At 56.6% G+C, this 18300-nt stretch overlaps 3 protein-coding genes and 1 long non-coding RNA gene across 21 annotated transcripts in view; 3 read left to right on the top strand and 1 right to left on the bottom strand.

Moving 5' to 3' along the window:
- R3hdm2 (R3H domain containing 2) overlaps positions 1-1703 on the top strand; it is a 121093-nt gene extending 119390 nt beyond the window's left edge. For all 17 annotated transcript variants that reach the window (XM_059245427.1, XM_059245425.1, XM_059245431.1 and 14 more), the window contains one exon: positions 714-1703. In XM_059245427.1, the coding sequence (XP_059101410.1) occupies positions 714-1054 (341 nt within the window). In that variant the 3' untranslated portion in view covers positions 1055-1703. The remainder of the gene's footprint in view (positions 1-713) is intronic.
- Positions 1464-10208, bottom strand: LOC131895040 (uncharacterized). 2 transcript variants are annotated; one of them, XR_009375078.1, is made up of 4 exons: positions 9837-10208; positions 9647-9751; positions 3562-3664; positions 1464-2102 (listed from the first exon to the last, which is right to left on the bottom strand). It is a non-coding gene; the product is annotated as an uncharacterized LOC131895040 (long non-coding RNA). The 2 variants fall into 2 exon arrangements; XR_009375077.1 differs by having other exon boundaries at positions 1466-2102; positions 9647-10197.
- Stac3 (SH3 and cysteine rich domain 3) lies at positions 2401-10337 on the top strand. Its single transcript, XM_059245436.1, has 11 exons — positions 2401-4483; positions 4717-4981; positions 5216-5313; positions 5520-5583; positions 6473-6570; positions 8839-8905; positions 9074-9123; positions 9265-9350; positions 9528-9579; positions 9663-9800; positions 9937-10337. Exons 1-11 carry the CDS (start codon positions 4418-4420, stop codon positions 10033-10035), a joined length of 1083 nt encoding a protein of 360 aa, XP_059101419.1. The 5' UTR covers positions 2401-4417; the 3' UTR covers positions 10036-10337.
- A 6006-nt stretch (positions 10338-16343) lies between these two features.
- Positions 16344-18282, top strand: Ndufa4l2 (NDUFA4 mitochondrial complex associated like 2). The gene is made up of 4 exons (XM_059245567.1): positions 16344-16411; positions 16759-16847; positions 17591-17651; positions 17805-18282. Exons 1-4 carry the CDS (start codon positions 16355-16357, stop codon positions 17859-17861), a joined length of 264 nt encoding a protein of 87 aa, XP_059101550.1. The 5' UTR covers positions 16344-16354; the 3' UTR covers positions 17862-18282.
- The last annotated feature ends 18 nt before the right edge of the window (positions 18283-18300 follow it).

The following is an 18300-nucleotide window of genomic DNA, read 5'->3' as shown; positions in this document are numbered from 1 at the left end:
AGTAGCCGGACCCCCAGGGAGAAAGGCCCTTCATTGCCATCCCAGTAGAGTGGGAAAGCTGGTGTGGAGTGGGGAAACGGACAAGCAGAAGGGAGAGAGGTGAAATATCCGTGTCCCTGGGCAAGCCCTCCAGGGTCCTGAGGTAGACCGTCCTAGACATTGGGTACAGTGTGGTGATGGCAGTGGTGATGGCCCCTCTCGAAGCGGTCTCCTACCCTGACAGCTCCGTCTGTCATCCCAGACCTGAGTCGGGGCTGGGGGAGCGTGGGCGAGCAGCTTTCTCCCTCAGGCCTTCTATGCCAGGCATACAGGGTCTTTGGAATTGCACATTCTGCCTAAACAAGGAAAGAAAGGGACAGGAAGTCTCTGGCCCAGCCTCCGGGTGGGAAGGGAGCCGTGGGTCGTGTTCAGGTTGAGCCACTGAGTGTATTAGAAGTGACTGAGAACGCTGCATTCTGTGCAGCCCTGACACCTGTGAAGGAGTGGAGTTGTCGGTGCCCAGAGGGGAAATTACTCGAGTACTGCTTCTCAGTCTTTCTCCCGTCTGTGTCCCCACATAGTCTCCACGGGGATAAGCTAGGTTGATTGGGGGGGGGGGGGGGCTGACTGGGGAAGGTAAGGCTTTGGAGGGCTTTGTGTGTACAGGCTTGCTCAGTGACTGCCAGGCCACTGTGAGCCTTGCTCAGGGTCTCACATCTCTCCTCCCCTTTCAGTGCTGGGAAGGGTGCTGGAGGTGACAGACCTCCCTGAAGGGATCACCCGTACAGAGGCGGACAAACTCTTCACCCAGCTCGCCATGTCTGGTGCCAAGATCCAGTGGCTTAAGGATGCTCAGGGGCTGCCTGGTGCAGGTGGCGGGGACAACAGTGGGACTGGAGAGAATGGCCGCCACTCGGACCTCGCTGCCTTGTACACCATAGTGGCTGTATTCCCCAGCCCCTTGGCCGCCCAGAATGCCTCCCTTCGCCTCAACAACTCTGTGAGTCGCTTCAAACTTCGAGTGGCCAAAAAGAACTACGACCTGAGGATCCTGGAGCGAGCGAGCTCCCAATGAATGGAGGAGGGAGGGACGGACGGGCACAGGAGGAGTGGGGGCAGTGGGGGCAGCCGAGGCAGATGACTGGGCCAGAGCCTGCCACCTCACAGCTGAAGAGAGAAGCAGACAGATTCCCACACTGGCATGGGACTCCTTGCCAGGGGTCCCACTTTTCCCTGTTGGTCCCCTTCTGTCTTCCTCTCCTTCCCACCCTCTTCTACCTTTTTTTTAATCTCCTCTCCCACCATGGAATTAATTTCTTTCATATTTTTTGGTCAAGTAGGATTGAGAGGGTCCCACACCCCCCTCTTCTCCCATTTCCTCACCATCCCAGTCTCCCTTCCTCTCTGGTCTTCATGAATATATTTATATGGACAGAATTAAGAAAAGTACATTGATTTCCCCACTCTCTCTCTCCCCCCATCTTGTCTCCCCAAACCCCACAGAGTTAAAACTTGGGACCCCCCTCCTTCCCCAGAACACTGTATATTGTTTGTTTGAGGTTTGTGCCACAGTAACAGACACAGTATTCAATTGCACATACAGATGTTTGCTGGGTGTATTCACTGTACATTTTATTTAATCTGGTTTTTTGTTTGTTTGGGGAGTTAATGGGGGAGGTTGGTTTTGTTTATAAATATAAAAAAAGCAAAAACCTGTCGCTGGACATCATCACTGTTCTCTGTTAATGACTGGTGTGGTTGGGTTTGAGGCTCTGAGGAGGTCCCGTCCCACAACGGCTGGAAGGGTCTTTTGTAGGCTAGGATGATTTCCCTAGGGTCTCTTCCTTCTGGCCCCTCCTCTTCCCTGTACACACTTCTTATAGATGGCTGGGTCTGTGGTTCTCAAAATTGCACACTGCTCTTCCTCAAGCACACTGCTTCTCAGCTGTGGGCCTTTGTATCCATATCAGAGGTTCCTTCTTGCCCATTAATTCTGCTACTCATTATACCCTTGCTACTGAGCTGGGTGAGATGGTCCAGAACTGGGTCGAGATGCTGGCCTCATTTCTGTCCATCTAGTCTTCTGAAACACCCTTCAGGGATGCAGAAGCTACACCTTAATCCTAAGAGCAGAGGATTGGGTTCTTGGCAGGAACATGTGGATATTACTTCCAGCAAAACCAGCTGAACTTGCAGTACCAAGCCCTGTCAGTGTAGACGCTTACCTGCCCCCATGCAGCTGACAGAACTGAAGACCAGAGTCACCACGTGCAAGGTGGAGTTGACTGGAGAGTCTTCAGGCCATCTCAGTGCGACAGCCTGACCGCAGGAACCTAAGAGCTCTCTGAGCCCTCCAGCACTCCGTGTGTGTGTGTGTGTGTGTGTGTGTGTGTGTGTGTGTGTGTGTGTGTCTGTCTGTATTGTGTAGAAGCAGGACTCTGGGTTTCAGCATGGTGGCACATACCTGTGTACATGGTGGCACATACCTGTGCACATGTGTACTGTGTCTGTGCCTGATGCCTACAGAGGCCGGAAGAAGGTATGGAGCCTCTGGAACTGGAGTTACAGACAGCCCGTGTGTGGGTGCTAGGCACCGACCCAGGTCCTCAGTGAAAAGCTGTGCCATCCCTCCAGCCCCATAGCTTTTGGGTTTCAGTAACTCGGATATTCTCTTTTCCTTAAGGATCAAGTTTTAGAGGACAAAGGAGAAAGATCCCCTGGTGCACTTGGGAAAGGAATAAAGTAGCAAGCACTACGCACTGCTCAGTTGGAGATGAGAATGCGGTCTTGCGTGGCTGACTGAGTTCTGAGTCACACCCTCCTCTCAGCTCCCAGCCCTTGTCTGGCCTAAACTTTTGGGGTTAGCCAGGCATGGAGGTGCACACCTTTAATCGTAGATTTCCGAGTTCGAGGCCAGCCTGGTCTACAAGAGCAAGTTCTGGGACAGCCAGAGCTACACAGAGAAACCCTGTCTCAAAAAAACAAGCCCTCCTCCTCCCAAAAAGGGAAACAAAACCTGAGAAAGTGAAGTGAGCCCAGGGAGGGTAGAACTGGAAAGGTGGTTAGCATTAAGGGGAGAGTATGGGGAAGTCATCCTGACTTCACCGTCAGACATCTAGAATCACATGAGTGAGTATGGAGAAGAGAAGCCCTTTCCTGTAGGGTTTTAGCTTGCTGGTCGGAAACATGGTTAGCATGGCAAAGGCCCTGGGTTCGATCCCTGGTACTTGGAGTGGGTAGGGTACTGCAGTGTTAGGTGGAAATGCCCCTTCCTGAGGAGCTGACCTGCTCAGCAGAAACTCTGAAGAGCCGCTCTGGGGGATGGGAGGAGTCAGGGTCCAGCCCTGCCCCAGACCTCCTGGTTCCAATTTCTGCCCGTCAGCTGTCCTCTCAGCTGTCCCCGGTCCTCCAGCCCTGTCATTACAGCCCTGCCACCAGGGTGAGAGGCTCCGAGGCCTCCCAATACTGTCCGAGTAGCTGTGTGAGTCCAGAAGGTACCAGGGCTTAGCCCTGGAGGAAGAGGACTAGCCCTCCCCCAGCACCACCGTCAAGGTCTTAGGGACTCCCTCTTTCCACACTGACCTGACTTAGGGAGTCTCAGAAGGAAGTCGTCTCTTCCTCATCGTTTCATTTCCTGAGTCTGTTCGGCCTCTTCCTTTCTCTCCTTATCTGTGAGTAGTTTGAACTGTCGAAGTGAAATTGTTCTACTTCAGGATGAGTCGAGACTGGAGAGGGGGTGACGGGTGGGGGGTTCCAGAGACTGGAGCAGTAAGGGGAGGAAAGGCTCATATTACTCTGAAAACCAAAATAGCAGAGGCCTGAGGCGGGCCAGGACAGAACTAGGCACAAGGTCCCCAGGGCTCAGGAGCGAGGCAGGGGAGGGCAGATCTCGGGACACACCTTCACACATGTAGACAAGAACACCTCCTGAAGCCATAAGAAGGTGTGTATTGCATCGGTCATGAGTATGTGTAGGACTGTGGTTCTCAACGTGTGAGTGGTCGCATGTCAGATCCTCCTGCGAATCAGATATTCACACTACGATTCATAACAGCAAAAGTGCAGTTATGAGGTAGCTATGAAATAATTTTATGGTTGGGGGGTCACCACAGCATGAGGAACTGTTAAAGGGTCACAGCATTGGGAAGGTTGAGAGCCACTGCCATAGGAGAACCCAGAAGCCAACAGCCTTGAGCACCATTGGATTTGTAGACTCTGGGGCTGCTCCTTGACGTGGAAAGACAAGTATCAGTTTAAGGAACTGGTTGAGAAGTCTTCCGTCTGTTGGACATTCTTTTCTGGACCTTTGTAGAATCTGTTCACAGACTCTACCAAAGGCTGTTGAACCAAGTGTCTCCCAAAGCCTCCCCTTGGAGGGCCCCCCATTGCGTGCAGGCAGTCAGGGATTAGCTCTCAGTGGGCTCCAACCTCTTGCAGGATGACAGAGAAGGAGGCACCGGAATCCCCTAAGCCCCCTTTCCCATCAGAGACTCCACAAAGTGGGGTGAGTCTGGACCCTTGGTCACTGGGGGCAGGGGTGTCGGAGGGGCTGGGAAGCCGTGACAACGTGTAAAGAAAACTGCTTGAGTAGATCCCACTTGTGTGTGGCTCGTTTGTTATCGGGCTAGCGGACACCTGCAGCCCCAATCCACGAATCCAGGGACATTGCTTTCCCATGACAGAAAAATGAACAAGTGACGTCATTTAACATTGAGTTTTCTTCACCCCCTCCCCCAGCTCCAACGCCTGAAGCAGTTATTCAAGAAGGGTTCTCCAGAGACAGCGGAGATGGAACCTCCCCCAGAGCCCCAGGCCAATGGAGAGGCAGTAGGGGCCGGGGGTGGGCCCATCTACTATATCTATGAGGAAGAAGAGGAAGAGGAGGAGGAGGAGGAACCACCCCCAGAACCTCCTAAGCTTGTCAATGATAAGCCCCACAAATTCAAAGATCACTTCTTCAAGAAGCCCAAGTTCTGTGATGTCTGTGCCCGGATGATTGTGCGTGAGTCTTGAAGGGACTAGAGACAGTGAGGTGGAAGGCTTGTGGGGTGGGAGAGGGCTTAGGAAAGCTGTGTCTTGCACAGACACACTGTGGCAAGATTCACCCTATGAAAATACTGAGATTGATAGTGTAGGGTGTGCCAGAGGAGGGCAGGCCCTTCAGAGCTGAAGTAGCCACGGTGGTACAAAGGAAAATGGGAATCCAGAACCTTACTCAGATGTTCTCCCCTTCAAGTCAATAACAAATTTGGGCTCCGCTGTAAGAACTGCAAAACCAACATCCATGAACATTGCCAGTCCTACGTGGAGATGCAGAGATGCTTCGGCAAGATCGTGAGTAGCAAGGCTTGCTCTGGGGAGCAAGAACGTGGAAGAGGAGACCCAGGCCATCGACGACTTGCTGGCCCCTAAGGCCATACATTTCCGGGTTTTCTCTTTCTCAGCCCGTCCCTTACTCTGAGCAGGGCTGAGTACTCGTGGGGGAGGGGATCCTGGACCTACCTTACTCCTTCTAATGCTTTCCCCATCCCGTCCTACAGCCTCCCGGTTTCCGTCGTGCCTACAGCTCCCCGCTGTACAGCGACCAGCAATATGCTTCTGTCTGTAAGTGCCCACCTGGGACCGGAGTGGGTGGGCAGAGATTACTCCACACCACCTCTTGGGAGAGTCAGGTCTGAAATGGGATCACTCTATTTCCATAGTTCTTCCTCAGCCTAGTATTTTTACAGCCATCCTTGGATGCACTGACTAGTCTTTGGTTTATAGCCGAGAGAGACATGAGTGAGCAAGGACCACCAATAGCCAGAGGCAGAGATAAGGATGAAACCATAATCTGTCACTTTCAAATCATTTCTAAGCAAGAGCAAGGCTTCTGGCCTGTTTTCGCCCTGTTACAGAGGGACAGACACCCATACTCAGGGCCAGCCCATGAGCTACAGATATCCCCCTGGACAAGTTCCTAATGTGGCAACCCTTAAAAGTGTATTCATGGAGATTGCAGTGACGGCGCACGCCTTGAATGCCAGCACTCTCGAGGCAGAGGCAGGCGGCTCTCCCTGATGTCCATATATAGCCAGGGCGACAGAGTGAGACTGTCTCAAAAAGGAAAACACGTGTATTCGCTGAAAATTTGCTCAAATGGGTTTGGCAGAGAAGCTAAACTCCATGAAGGGTATGGGTTCAAAAGAATGTGCTGGTGGTTGCACCCGGCTCGCACACAGCACACATGCCACTCAGCAGAACAAAAGCCAGCAGAATAACACCGTACTGGGAGGAGTCCCATCACAGGGCCTTCCGAGGGGTGTTTAGAGCCCTTTATAGACTGGTGACCTAGGTATCCTGCAGCTGGCCCTTCCCTCTTCTCTCCATCTCTGCTCCCCAACGAGTCCCGGTGCGCATCCACCGACTCCCCTGTCTTTGAAAGGGCTCTCCCTCCAAGCCCTCCTCGGCCGGCCTGCCCAGTAACAGAGTCTCTCTTCTCCCATCCCACCAGCCGCTGCCAATCGCAATGACCCTGTGTTTGAGACCTTGCGCGTCGGGGTGATCATGGCAAACAAGGAGCGGAAAAAGGGCCAGGCAGATAAGAAAAATGTGAGCACCGCATGTCACTGCCGCCGCAGAGGCCCGTGGCAGGAGCTCCACGGGACAGGTCATTTCCCCCGTGGGGAAACTAGTAGACGCTGTGGATCCTCTGCCCCCAGATGGTGCAGCAGCATAACCAGACAGAAAAACATTCCTGTGTGAAACTGTAGAATTTTTTTTTTTAAGCATTTTATGCACCTCACCAGAAAAAAAAAAAAAAAAAGAATCCTGCTGTAGGACTGAGAATGTAGTTCTGTGGTGGAGTGCTTGCCTAGTATGTGTGTATAAGGCATCCTGGTTTAACACCCAACATTGAAAAACAAACTCACTCCAGCCATAGAACGTGATTCCTCAACTCCCTTCCAAAATTGGCGATTAAGTACCACACAAGGCTAAGTTCCTGGCCTGGCACTGTGGGCAATAGGGGCAAGATCTGTGCATTTTGCATTTGGGGAAGAGAATTTGTCATTCCAAGTAACTAGAGAATTCTGGAGCCAGCAGGTGTCCTTGAAGGTCATCTGGTGTGACCTGTTCACCTTGTAAATGAAACAGAGGCACAGAGCTACTCCTGGTCAAGGGCAGTCTCCTTGTCTTCTACAGTAGAGAGATACGAGGTTGGTAAGGCCAGAAGTGGGTTGGCCTGGGCAAGCGATTAATTCTTCCCTGGACAACCTTACGATGTTAGTTAAAGCGACTCCCATTTTGGGGTCTCTGTGGGCACCAGGCATGCACATGGTGCCCGGACATATATGCAGTCAAAGCACGCATACACATAAAATAACAATAAACAAAATCTCAGAGCAGTGAGTGCTCTTCACCACTCTCCAGGAAGCCCCACCCCCTGTTTCTGGAGACAGGGTCTCAGGTGGCCTAAGCCAGCATCAGGGTGATATTGAACATTGATCCTCCTGCCTCCACTTCCTAGGTACTGGGGTAACTGATACTTGTCATCACACCTGCTATATGTGATGGTAGGAATCGAAACCAGGGCTGCTTCATGCTAGGCGAGCAGCCCACCACTGAACCATACCTCTGACACATACTCTGTTCCATTCTGCTCTAAAGGCCTTGCTATGTAGCACAGGCTTCGTGTAACTTGCTTTATAGCCCAATCTGTTCCTGAGTTCACAATCCTCCTACCTCAGCATCCTGGTGCTGGAATTGGAGGCATGCACAGCCTTGTCTGGCTTTAACAATTTGAAAGTTCAACTGGGTGGCCCAAACCTTAAATCCCAGCACTTGGGAGGCAGAGGCAGGCAGATCTCTGTGAGTTTGAGGCCAGCCTGGTCTGGAACAGCCAGGACTGTTACACAGAGAAACTCTGTCTTGAAAATAATTAATAATAATAATAATAATTTGAAAATTCATAAGAGAACATTTACTTGTGGAAAAAAACTTTCTGGAAACAAAACTAGAGATCTGATCTCAAAGTAGTTGATGTAAAGCTTGGGTATGGATGACAAATTTCAGTCAATTGATTTACAAGGCTGTTTGAGGAAAAACATCCATATTCTTAGGTTCTATTCTTAAAAGGAAACTGTGAAAACTATGTTGCCAGACAGGTAAAGTGGCCATGCCTGTAATCCTAGCATGTGGGAGCCAGAGGCCAGAAGAGCAGGGATTCAAGGTCATTCTGGCCACATAAGGAGTTTGAGGACAGCTGGCTGCCTGAGACTGCCTCAGAACAACCGAGAGAGAGAGAGAGAGAGAGAGAGAGAGAGAGAGAGAGAGAGAGAGAGAGAGAGAGAGAGAGAGAAAGAAACTGCGCCCCCCCCCCCCCCATATGCCCTGTCTTATACATTGGAGTATTTTTAATCAGACAGTATAATGAAGGGCCTGAAATCTGGATCATAGAGGTGATTTGCAGGGACTAAAACTTAGTGCGGAAGAGAAGCCAGAAAGGATCTGTCTGCTGTCCTTAGATATTTAGAGACTGTTTGTTTCACATTTAAAGCCCCAAGAAGGCAAATCAAGACAAATAACTAAAGATAAGAGGGAAGCTGATATAGGCTTAATAAAAGGAACTGAAAAAGAAAATCACATGGGGTTATAGTGTGAGGTAGTGAACTCCCTGTCATTAGCTGTATTCAGGCACAATGTGCCAGCATATATCAGAAGAAATTCCTGCATTAGGCAGGTGGTGGGACTAATGTTTTTTCCAAGTATTCTTCTAGTGCTTAGATACTGTTTTTCTACAACTCTCTGGCCTGCCCGGAGAAGCAGGGAAAACGTAGGTTCCAAAGACAGCATCTCTCTAACTCTGGTGTCCCCCTCCAGCCTCTGGCAGCCATGATGGAGGAGGAACCGGAGTCAGCCAGGCCAGAGGAAGGCAAGTCCCCGGATGGTGAGTGAGTGCCACCCCTCTCCATCCACAGAGAGGGGATGGGGTCAGTGTAGTCAAGGGTGGAGAGGGAAAGGCTGGGCCCAGGGCGAAAGTCCTCCAGCACAAGGGGGAGGGGGTGATGGATGCCCTGCACTGGCAGAAGCCATCAGTCTGTATTTCCCATCCAAGGAAACAATGCAGAAGGAGACAAGAAGGCTGAGAAAACACCTGATGACAGAGTAAGACCTTTCTACCTGTAGAACCCCGGTCCTCATCTTCCCATCGCCCTCCGGGGTCCCCCTCTTCATCACACAGAAACCAATGAACTCCCCTCCGGGAAGAGCTGGTAAAGGGAAGCTCATCCCTCTCTTTCCCCCCAGCACAAGCAGTCTGGCTTCCAGCAGTCTCATTACTTTGTGGCTCTCTATCGGTTCAAAGCCTTGGAGAAGGATGATCTGGATTTCCCGTGAGAAGCCTTCCAGGGAGGCGGGAGTGTGGGGAGCACGGAGGAGTAAGAGATGAGCTCTCTGTGGGAATGGAAAAGGGCAGGTGCCCTGGGCTTCTGTTTTGGAGCTGCGCCTGCAGCACAGCCAGGAACTGGTCTGTGCATGTAAATCACAGAGAGCTCTCCTTCCTGTCCCAGGCCAGGGGAGAAGATCACCGTCATCGATGACTCCAATGAGGAGTGGTGGCGGGTAAGATCAACGGCTAGAGCTAAGGTGGGCCATGGGTAGGGTCTAGAACCTGAGACCGGCAGCCTACCTACTCCGTCCTCTAGGGGAAAATCGGAGAGAAGGTCGGATTCTTCCCTCCAAACTTCATCATTCGGGTCCGGGCTGGAGAACGTGTGCACCGTGTCACCAGATCCTTTGTGGGCAACCGTGAGATTGGGCAGATCACTCTGAAGAAAGACCAGGTAGCCCGGGTGATCGCGCCTCCCCCCTCCACACACCTGGGAGACGCTAACGTGTGAGAGCTCTCCCGGCTGGCTTCCCCGCTCTCGTCGGTCTTTAATTCAGCTCCTGCTCCCCGTCCGTCCTTTAACTCCCTAGATCGTTGTGCAGAAAGGAGACGAAGCTGGCGGCTATGTCAAGGTCTACACCGGCCGCAAGGTGGGGCTGTTCCCCACCGACTTCCTGGAGGAGATTTAGGCGTTCTGGCGCCCGCTGGCCGGAGACACCTAGGCCTGGTTCTGGGCGGGGCCCAGTGCGGGCTCGGGAGGGGAGGGGCTGCTGGACTGCTGGAGGATGAGGAGGGTTGGAGAGGCCTGCAGGAGCACGGTGATGCTTCGGGGGAGGGTCTGTCTCCCACCTCTCTCCCCCTGCCTAGGGTTTGGGATACCCGGTGCGCAGAGCAGGCGGCACCAGTAAGACCCACCCTTGAGGCCCATCCAAGAGCTGGGGGGCGGGGGTGCATACCCGTAAAGAGGCGCCCAGGGGCCGAGCTGTCAGAGGTTGCGAATTTATTAAAGTTTTGACAAAAGTTAGAGAAGTTTGTCTTGTTTAGCTGCGGATGAAGAGAAGGCCTGCGGAGAGAGGAAGACTGTCCCCCCGCCGCCCCACCTCCTGTGGTCAGGTTGCGGGAAGCCGCGGCTGGTGGGAGTGGGCAGGCTTGCACTCGCTGGTCTAGGCAGAAAAAGGCCGGGCTGGAATGCCACCCCGCGCCCCTGTGGCTGGCAGAGGAGCGTGGCAGGGCCGGGTCCCCCGCCTGGTCCTGGCCATGTCGCCCTGGCGGTTCGGAGCCTGGCTCGGAGCCCAGCGTGGCCGCCAGGGGGCGATGCGAGATCTCAGTTGGAGCGAGGGATGGGGAGGGGCTGGGGGGCTGGCTAAGGGGAGAGAACCGGAGACCCTAGGCCTGGGAGGGGGTGGGGTGCGTGCCGTCTCCATGGCAACACTCCCTCCGGTCCTCCGGGAGCGGAGCGAGCGAGGCCGGGGGGCTGAGCCCTCCCGCGCGGCCCCTGCCCCCGCCCTTTGCCGACAGGTACGGAGCGCGAGGACGCCCGGCCGGCCCCCCCTGCGGCGCGCCGTATGCAAATGTTATTATTTGCATATGCAAATATGCAAATGCGCCGGCCGCGGTCAGGGCGGCAGGTGGCGAGGAGCGGGAAGGTGTGCAGGAGGGAGCAGGAGGAGACGAGGAGTTTGGGGACCTAGGAGCCGACCACGGAGAAGCAGCTTGGGGTGGTCGCTGGAGCCGGGCAGGCGGAGGGGTCCTGGGTTTGAGAGCGGGTGGGGGAGGGCCGCCTGGCCAGCCAGAAGCTCCTCTTCTCAGTCTACGGGTTGTCTGCCAGGACTGAGGTTGGCACCGCCTAGCAAGGTTGGCAGCGGGAGCCCGGGCACCATCTGCTGCTGGAGGAGGGGGTAGGGCAGAGGCTCAGCTGGTCTGGGAAGAGGAGGGCCCCGGGACGGGCGCCCCCCCCTCCCCTCCCCTCCCCTCCCCGACAGAGAGATGAGGAGTACCAGGGGTAGGGAAGCACACCAAACTCGCCACAAAACCCGGGCTCCGTTTCTTGTTCCCTTTGCCCTTGACTGTCACTCGTGAAAGCCGGGCGGGCGGTGCAGGCCAGGAGAGGACACTCGGACAGTCGGTCCCCTTACACAAGTGAGGGGAAGAAGGATGAGGAGGCCGACTGCCTGTGTTCATCAAGCGGTCTGAGGGACTCACAGACTGAGCTCCTCCCCGCCCCCCGGGACTGTCAAGAGCCCCCCAAAAATGCTGAAGCAAAACCAATTTACTGGCTCATTGGGCGGCAGTGTTGGTGTAGGGGTGTCGAGGAGCAGGGAGAGCGGCTGTTCTCTCCCTATACTCGCGGGGTGCCCCCCCTTCTCCCTCGCCTTACCGAGCCGGCAGCTGTCCCTAATTAGAGCGGCGGTTTAATTGGATTTATCAGCAGTTAATAGGAAATTAAGCAAAGGGCCCGAGAGGAGGGGGGGCGGGAGGAGCCCGGAGACAGGCTGCGCCTAACTGGAAGGAGGGGTGCGGGGTCCCAGGGGTGGAGAAGAGTGTCTAGATTGAACCCGGTGATCATACCCTGCCCCTCAGCACTCCGCCGGTGGAGTTGAACCCCGGCCAATCCCAGGAGAGGCCGAGGTATGACAGGGACACCGTTGGCCCCCAGTGCCTCCCACTCCCACAAGCCGGCTGCCTGGGTGATGGATGGTGCTGCCACACACCGCAAAGGTCATAAGTCTGGGCCAAGGAGCAGACTGAATTGAAAATGGATCAGAGGAAGGGCCAGGGTGTTATAGGGTCCAGGACACAATGTACACCCACCCTCTCCAGGTTCTAATTACTATTATTTAAAAAAAAAGAAGAGAAAAAGCAAATCTTAGCTGATTGGGCAGCATGCCGGGAGGTGAGACACGGACTGACCCTGACTTCAACCCTCCCCTCCCCTCAGCTGGGGCTCCTGGGCGTCTTCTAGGGCTGTTGCCTGTATCCCACCAGCTCCCCTTCTCATGAGCTAAGTCGGGGCTGCCAGGGCCTGTGGGAATTGTTGCAGCAGGGACGGCCGGAGGTCTGTCTGTACCTGGAGGCCTGAGAAGGAAGCTGGGGGGCGGGGGGCATAGGCCTCTGAGTCCACACAGCCCCAGGCACCTCCTGTCACCACCTCCTCATTACGTGGCTGGGCTAATGTGGGCTAACAAGGCTTGCCCCAGCGACCTCTCTCTCACTCTCAACCCCCGCAGGGCACCAACGGCAGCTCGGGCCATTGCTTGGGTGCAACCCCTTGAAAAGCATGTGGGAGGGTCTCTCTCTGTGCTCCTGGTGTGTGGGATGTGCCCGTCTGAGGATGTGATGTGTGTCTAGACCCCAGCCCCAGGTACGTGTGTACCTGTGTGCGGTCTGATTTTGTCAGCCCGGGGGTCTGCGCTGCCCGGTGTGTCTACCCCCATTTCTATGGTTTCCGTAAGTCCCGGGGTGGCTAGGTGTGTCGAGCGTTCCTTCAAACGTGCTTTGACAGGTCGATGTGTCTGTGTGCTCTTTGAGTCTGGTTGTGCCCCGGTGTGCAGGCGTCGTATGTGTGAAATTCTAGAGCCACTGCCGTGTGTGTGTGTGTGTGTGTGTGTGTGTGTGTGTGCGCGGTTTGCGCGCGCGCTGCTCTGGCATCTCTGCTTGCAGGTGTGTGTGTGTGTGTGTGTGTGTGTGTGTGTGTGTGTGTGTCTCGGTGACAGTGCGTGGGCGTGTGCCTGGGTGTGAGCTGCGCGGCAGCATGTACCCGAATGACAGTGTGACGCCCGCGCCCGCGTGTGCGCGCGTCCCCGTGCACGAGAGAGAGAGAGAGAGAGAGAGAGAGAGAGAGAGAGAGAGAGAGCCTCTGATTGAGTCTCCCGCCCCCGCTTCTTTCTCTCCCTATTTCTATTCCTCTCTCCTTTCCCGGCCGGCTCGCCGTCCGCATCATCTCCATCCATTATTGAAGAAACAGCCGCGTCCTCTCCAATCACATCAACACCCCGCCCCCTCCCTGTTCTGCTCGCCCCGTGGCCCCTCTGGCTGCCAGGGAGGAGGGGATGCCCAGGCATAGTGGGAGCCCTGGGCAGAAGTGGGTTCGTGACCCTGTGCCCCGGCCTGGGCAAGGCACCGGGACACCAGGGTCCCTAGTGGTGAGCGCTTTGCATAAACAGATGGCGCGGGCGTCTTTGTCTCGCTTGCTAGCCTGCTTGCCGCCAGGCTCCTGGCTCCACTTCTGTCTGGCTGCTGCAGTCATGATCATCTCAGAGTCTCAGGACCCAGCGCCCTTAATAGTGGCAGTGGGGGTCAAGGGCCCCCCGGGCTCCTGAGCAGATGCAGGGCATCGTGGCTCCCCTCTCGGGCGCCCTCTCCAGTACCTCAGCTGCAGCGGGAAGACAGAGGCCGCTGCGAGGTGACAGGAATGTGGAAGTGATGGGGAGGGGACCCTGGGCAGTGCCCCCAAGGTGTCTGCCAGCTGTTCCGTTGGGTCGCTGCAACTCCCCAGGGACGGGTACTGAACCACGGAATAGAAATAGAGCTAAAGAATGGATGGGAGAGAGAGAGAGAGAGGAGCATTTGCAGAGAGACCACAGCAAGGTGTGAAGGGAAGGAGAGGCTGTCGAGAGACACAGAGAAACAGACACGGAAGGACAAAGCTAGGTCGACAGTCCGAGGGAGGAGCAGAAAGAACGTCGACCAGGAGAGGCTTAGGGGAGGCCAAGGCAGAGGGAAACCCGGGCGGTACCGGAGCAGAGAGGAAGCCCCAGGGGTGTGAGGCCGCAGAGAGAATCCGGCCTGAGCCTGGATGCTGCCCACGCCTGGCGAGGTAGAGTCCCCGTGCCATCTGTGTCCTCTGACCCCGACAGAAGAGCGGAGGCTGCGGGGCTCGGCCAACTCGGTTGCGTGGGCGAGCGACCCCCGGGCACAGACCTGCGTGCACGCACCCTCCGGGCGCACACTTAACTTGAGCCAACACGGGACGTGCAGAGCGGGCGCTGCCCGACAGGGGGAGCCCGAGACCTCCTGCCCGCGCTTGCGAGCGGCTCGGCCTCCAGAGGGCGCCCGCACCCACGGGCCCCCTCCCGGGTCGGCTGGCCCTGGAGAGCCCAGCTGCATTTGACTTGCGGCGCCGCCAGCCGCACGGATTAGTGTCCTGGAGCGGTTTAGAGTCGAAGAGTCTGGTCCCCCTGGGACCACGGGTTGTGCCTAATCCTCGGCTAACGACTCCTGCTGTCCCTCACCTGCTGGGGCAGCATGGCCTGAATGATTGGGAAAGTGCAGGGAAGGAGATGGGGTGAGACCCGGAACCCCAAAGACCACCATCCAGAGATGGGAACACGGGGGGTGGGGGGTCTCAGAGACAGGCCCACAGAGACCCGGATCAGGAGCAGACGAAGCGTCGAGAAATCGCGGGGAGGCGAGGGCGGAAGTGGCAGTCCGAGCTTAAGAGCGGACTGGAGACCCAAGGGATGAGAAACCGTGGAGGTTCCAGGACAGCCTCTGGGTCTCCCCAGGCCTAGCTCGCCAGCACCAGGCAAGCGAGGGCCCAAGAGCAAAGGGGCATAAAGCAAAGGCCCGGCGTCCCTCCCGGAGTCCTGGCTCCCCAGCTGTACCACAGAGTACCAGATGTGCAGCCCAGCTGGGCAGCTGCTGGAGTTTGAGCTTCGGGATTGGTGATTTAGCTCCACCCCCACCCCGACTCCCCAGCCGTCCGGGCTAAGGGGTCCACATCCTCCCTGGCGCAGCCCCGGGGGTGCCAATGCTCCGGAAGGGCCCTGCGCGGCTCCGGGCTCTGACATCCCGTCAGTCCCCCTCCTCCACCCCACCCCCACCCCCACCCCCATCTCAGCGAGTCTCTGTCTCTTTGTTCTCGCCATGTCTCTGACACTTTATCTCATTATCCGCCGGAGGGAGGCGGAGAGCCCGGACCCCGCAGCCTAATTACCGCTGAGCTTGTCAGCTCAAGGGGCGGGCGAGGTATCGGTGTGTGAGAAAGGGAGGGGCCTCTCAGGAAGGGTCGCCTCCCTCCCTGTACCCCGGGGAGACAGTGGCGGGTACACAGCTCATCCCAGCGGGTGCCCACCTGGGACAAGTTCTTCAGGGGAGAGACGGGGGGGGGGGGGGGGGGGGGGGGAGTCACAGGGTCCAGAAGCTAGGTGGGAGGGGGTAACGATGGAAATTAACATGGGAGTGAGGAGGTGAAGCTCGCCTCCTGTGTCCCCCAAACCAGTCCTCCAAAGATGGGGAGTGGGGGGCCTCCCTGCCATGACAGCATGTACCTGAGCTGGCTGTGTTCTCCTCCCTACCTCAACATCTCTTCCGGCTTTCCAAGTCTGCTTCCTTCACTCAGAGCCCCTTCCTCTAATCTCAGTGGTGGCCTCCTTGGAGAGAGCTCCACTTTCGCAGTCTCGGGCCCCTAAACTGCCCCAGCATGGTCTCACATTTTGAGCAGTGCAGAGATTCCTCCACCTACATCCTCCACCCCTAACTACTCCAGGCCAACCACAACTCAGCAGAACTGTCCAGAACTAGCTGGGCAGAGCTGGCAAGGCTCGCTTGCCTTCCCCCTCCTCCCACTGCGGGATGCTGACATCGAACCTGCAAGCTCCTGGGAGGCTCCAGGGGTGCAGAGGGAGTGCTGTGGATGCCCTCACTGTTCCTTGGTCCCTCCCGTGGACACTCCATGCCCCCATTTTGTTAAGAGGGCTTTCTGCTTGCCTGTCCCACATCTGGATCCCCCTTCAGTCTCTGGATGCCAGAGAGGCTCCTCGCTCAGATACCCCAAGACCCAAGTATAATGGTGTCTCATGGGCCAGGGTTCCCCCATCAGCAGGAGAAAGTTGGGAAGCAGAAACTTCAAGGCTCCCCAACCATCTCCAACCTCCTCTGGACCTGGAATCGCTGGGAGGAAGAAAGCTGGGTGGGGCTGGCTGGGCTAGGCTGACCCCTCCCGATGGGGGGCGGGACCCCAGGGGGAGGAATAGAACAGATCTACCGGAGACCAGACACTGGGAAGAGATGGCAGGAACCAGTGCAGGGGCCCGCTTCTACCGGCAGATCAAAAGACACCCCGGGGTGAGTTCAGTCCCGGAGCCCCAGTTCCCTCTTACCATCCCAACCTCTCAGCACCCCAAACCCTGCCTCCTGTCTAGTTTCCTCAATGCTCCCAAACCTTCCCAGGGGCACCCACATTCTGTCTCTGCAAACTATCCCATGTCCCTGGAATCAACCTTGGGCAGGATCAGCGTAGGGTAAGGGAGAGGATGCTGAAAATGTGGCTGTAGGTTTCAGGCCTCGCTCCCAAAAGGGGGTGGTGGTGGCACCAGACCTTGGGTAAAGACAAAAGGGACAGAAAAGCTCGCACAGGGCGAGTGGGAACTGGGTAGAGTTCAGACCCTCAGAGTACTTGGTTCTTCCCACAGCTCATCCCGATGATCGGCTTCATCTGCTTGGGCATGGGCAGTGCTGGGCTCTATCTGCTGCGACTTGCACTGCGTAGCCCGGATGTCTGGTAACTACCGGGCTTGGGAGGCAGGCAGGGGTCCCGGGCGGGGCAAAATGGGACTGCTGAGGAAGAACGGTAACGGGTGACGCCAGAAGGGGCCCTCGGTCTGTGTCCTTGTTCCCACGGTACCACCCGGCATCTCGGAGGGTTGGATGCCCGGCCCGAGAGACCCTCGCCTCCCATCTGGACCACCTGGAGGCTCACGTGTCAGCGGCTAGCCACGTGGGGCAGCTGGAATCCCAGCCCGCTCGCCACGGGGTTGCCATGGCGACACAGCTCTCCTGGCCATGCCTGGCTTTTAGGCACCTCCATGCCTGCCCAGAAGTGCCGGAGGTCTGGCAGTGTGGGGCTCCTGAGGGTCTCTGGTGGCACCGAGAGTTCATGCCCTGCCAGAGGCATCAGGAGGTCCTTTGACAAGGCCAGAACACCTACCCACTCTGGTCCTGGAGTTTGGGGGACACCACCAAAGCCCTGCTCTTCGGGGTGTCTCCTGGCTCCCACGACTGTTCTAAGTGGTTAAACCTAGAGAGGCAGGAACTCTGGGGACTCTGTGGGCTGGACTGTCATCCCGCCATCGGGCATCAAGCTTCCAGCCAGGACCTGCTGACATGCCCCCCTGAATCTCTGTCAATCTCTAGGAAATGTGCTCCCCTCCCCAGGGTAGGAAACCAGGGGCGGTGGCGCTGAGGTTTAACGCCTGAGTCCTGGTCCCCAAAAGAGAGCCCCCAACCTTCCTCTCCCCTTTACAGCTGGGACAGGAAGAACAATCCAGAGCCCTGGAACCGCATGAGTCCCAATGACCAGTACAAGGTAACCGTGGGCCTAGTGTGGCCCTCTCCACTTCCTTCCTATCCCCCCAACACACACACGCGCGCGCGCGCGCACACACACACACACACACACACACACACACACACACACGAGGCACGAGACCCTCGACAACTCTCCTTTCCCTCTCCATAGTTCCTTGCTGTTTCCACTGACTACAAGAAGCTGAAGAAGGACCGGCCGGACTTCTGAGGCAGGGCCCGGGGTTCCATGTGAATCGCTTTCCACTCCCTGCCCTAGACCCTAGGGCGTCAGTCTAGCAACACTGCCCAGCTTCTGCTCACACGGCCCGATTCCCACGCACAGGGGTTAGAGCTCCGCCCCCACCCCCTCCCTTGCTCCCAGCAGAGGAAGAGCCTCTGACCCTCAGCTTGAATCCCACGGTGGGGGAGGGGAGTCAAGACTGCAGGCAGAAGCTGGGGTTGACCCAAAAGGCCCAGGCCGGCCCCTCTCTCCTCCTACCCCCCACGCCTAACTGGGTGTGGCACAGGCTACGTGTTGAGCGTGCCAGACGTGTGCCAGCAGCAAGCAGGGGCCTGAGTGCCAAGAGACGTGGCAGGCCCCACGTTAGCTCCAGTTCTGAGCCAGGTCTAGGGGGAGCAGCGGCCCAGGCCCAGGCCCAGGCTCGACT

The sequence above is a fragment of the Peromyscus eremicus genome, chromosome 18 (genome assembly GCF_949786415.1).
Source record: "Peromyscus eremicus chromosome 18, PerEre_H2_v1, whole genome shotgun sequence".
Taxonomy (NCBI): Eukaryota; Metazoa; Chordata; class Mammalia; order Rodentia; family Cricetidae; genus Peromyscus; species Peromyscus eremicus.
Note: the sequence above shows the minus strand (reverse complement) of the source record. Positions and strands in the feature narration are given on the sequence as shown.

Coding starts and splice junctions, on each gene's coding strand:
- Stac3 (XM_059245436.1), top strand. CDS start 4,418: ATGACAGAGAAGGAGGCACCGGAATCCCCTAAGCCCCCTTTCCCATCA. Junction 5,584..6,472: donor CCAGCAATATGCTTCTGTCT/GTAAGTGCCCAC, acceptor CCATCCCACCAG/CCGCTGCCAATCGCAATGAC. Junction 9,124..9,264: donor AGAAAACACCTGATGACAGA/GTAAGACCTTTC, acceptor CTTTCCCCCCAG/CACAAGCAGTCTGGCTTCCA.
- Ndufa4l2 (XM_059245567.1), top strand. CDS start 16,355: ATGGCAGGAACCAGTGCAGGGGCCCGCTTCTACCGGCAGATCAAAAGA. Junction 16,848..17,590: donor CTGCGTAGCCCGGATGTCTG/GTAACTACCGGG, acceptor TCCCCTTTACAG/CTGGGACAGGAAGAACAATC. Junction 17,652..17,804: donor GTCCCAATGACCAGTACAAG/GTAACCGTGGGC, acceptor CCCTCTCCATAG/TTCCTTGCTGTTTCCACTGA.